This window comes from Morone saxatilis, unplaced genomic scaffold (genome assembly GCF_004916995.1).
Source record: "Morone saxatilis isolate NCDOM2014 unplaced genomic scaffold, NCSU_SB_2.0 Contig9, whole genome shotgun sequence".
Classification (NCBI taxonomy): Eukaryota; Metazoa; Chordata; class Actinopteri; family Moronidae; genus Morone; species Morone saxatilis.
Window position 1 is genome coordinate 24,505 of NW_023340268.1, and position 703 is coordinate 25,207.

Genomic DNA, 703 nt, shown 5'->3' on the forward strand with positions numbered 1-703 from the left:
TCTAGGTGGGTGGTGGTCTGCCTCCGTACAAACGATGTTGTCCTGTGATGTAAAGTGTTGTTCTCTCTCTCAGATCCACCGGTGCAGAGGAAGTATAACCTTCTCTCTGCTGACTGCGTGGCTGTTGGGAGCTTACTCGTCTGACATGCACATCTCCACCCAGCGTCACTCCAGAGGCACCAAACTCAGAAAACTCATCCTGTCCGACGAACTCAAACCTTCCGCGTCTCCATCTGAGGCTCCCAGAGCGGTTTCAGCCTCCGACAGCCCGGCGTCCTCACCGTCCCACCGCCGCTGCCACCGGCGGCACAACAGCAGCAACATGGACTCCTCGCCCTCTTTCTCCACTGCTGGCCCCGCCCCAGACAGCCCCGTACCGGGGGACGCCGAAGTGTTTGCCTCCCCGTCCAGGAGGACCCACCAGAGATCCAAGTCAGACGCCACCGTGGCGAGCAGCGGACCCGGTTCTGGCCTCCGGAGGACGGGAAGTAACCCGAAAGTGGAAGCTGTCCATGAGGAGGTAAGGACCAGAGGCTTTTATTCTGTTGGGGTGACACCAGGAAGGGAAGGGTGGAGTAATACAGTGACCGAGGACTGACACTGATTCCACTTTCAGAACTTCAGAATAATAAAATCTGAGCGCTTTGCAGAAACTTCACAATAACGTTAAATATAAGATCTATCAAAATAAAAGCATAAAAAG

General features: G+C 54.9%; 1 protein-coding gene across 1 annotated transcript in view; it reads left to right on the plus strand.

Moving 5' to 3' along the window:
* pi4kb (phosphatidylinositol 4-kinase, catalytic, beta) overlaps positions 1-703 on the plus strand; it is a 5,757-nt gene that overhangs the window by 2,813 nt on the left and 2,241 nt on the right. Inside the window, exon 3 of the mRNA XM_035681852.1 lies at positions 74-595. Coding sequence (XP_035537745.1) covers positions 74-595 — 522 coding nt within the window. The remainder of the gene's footprint in view (positions 1-73; positions 596-703) is intronic.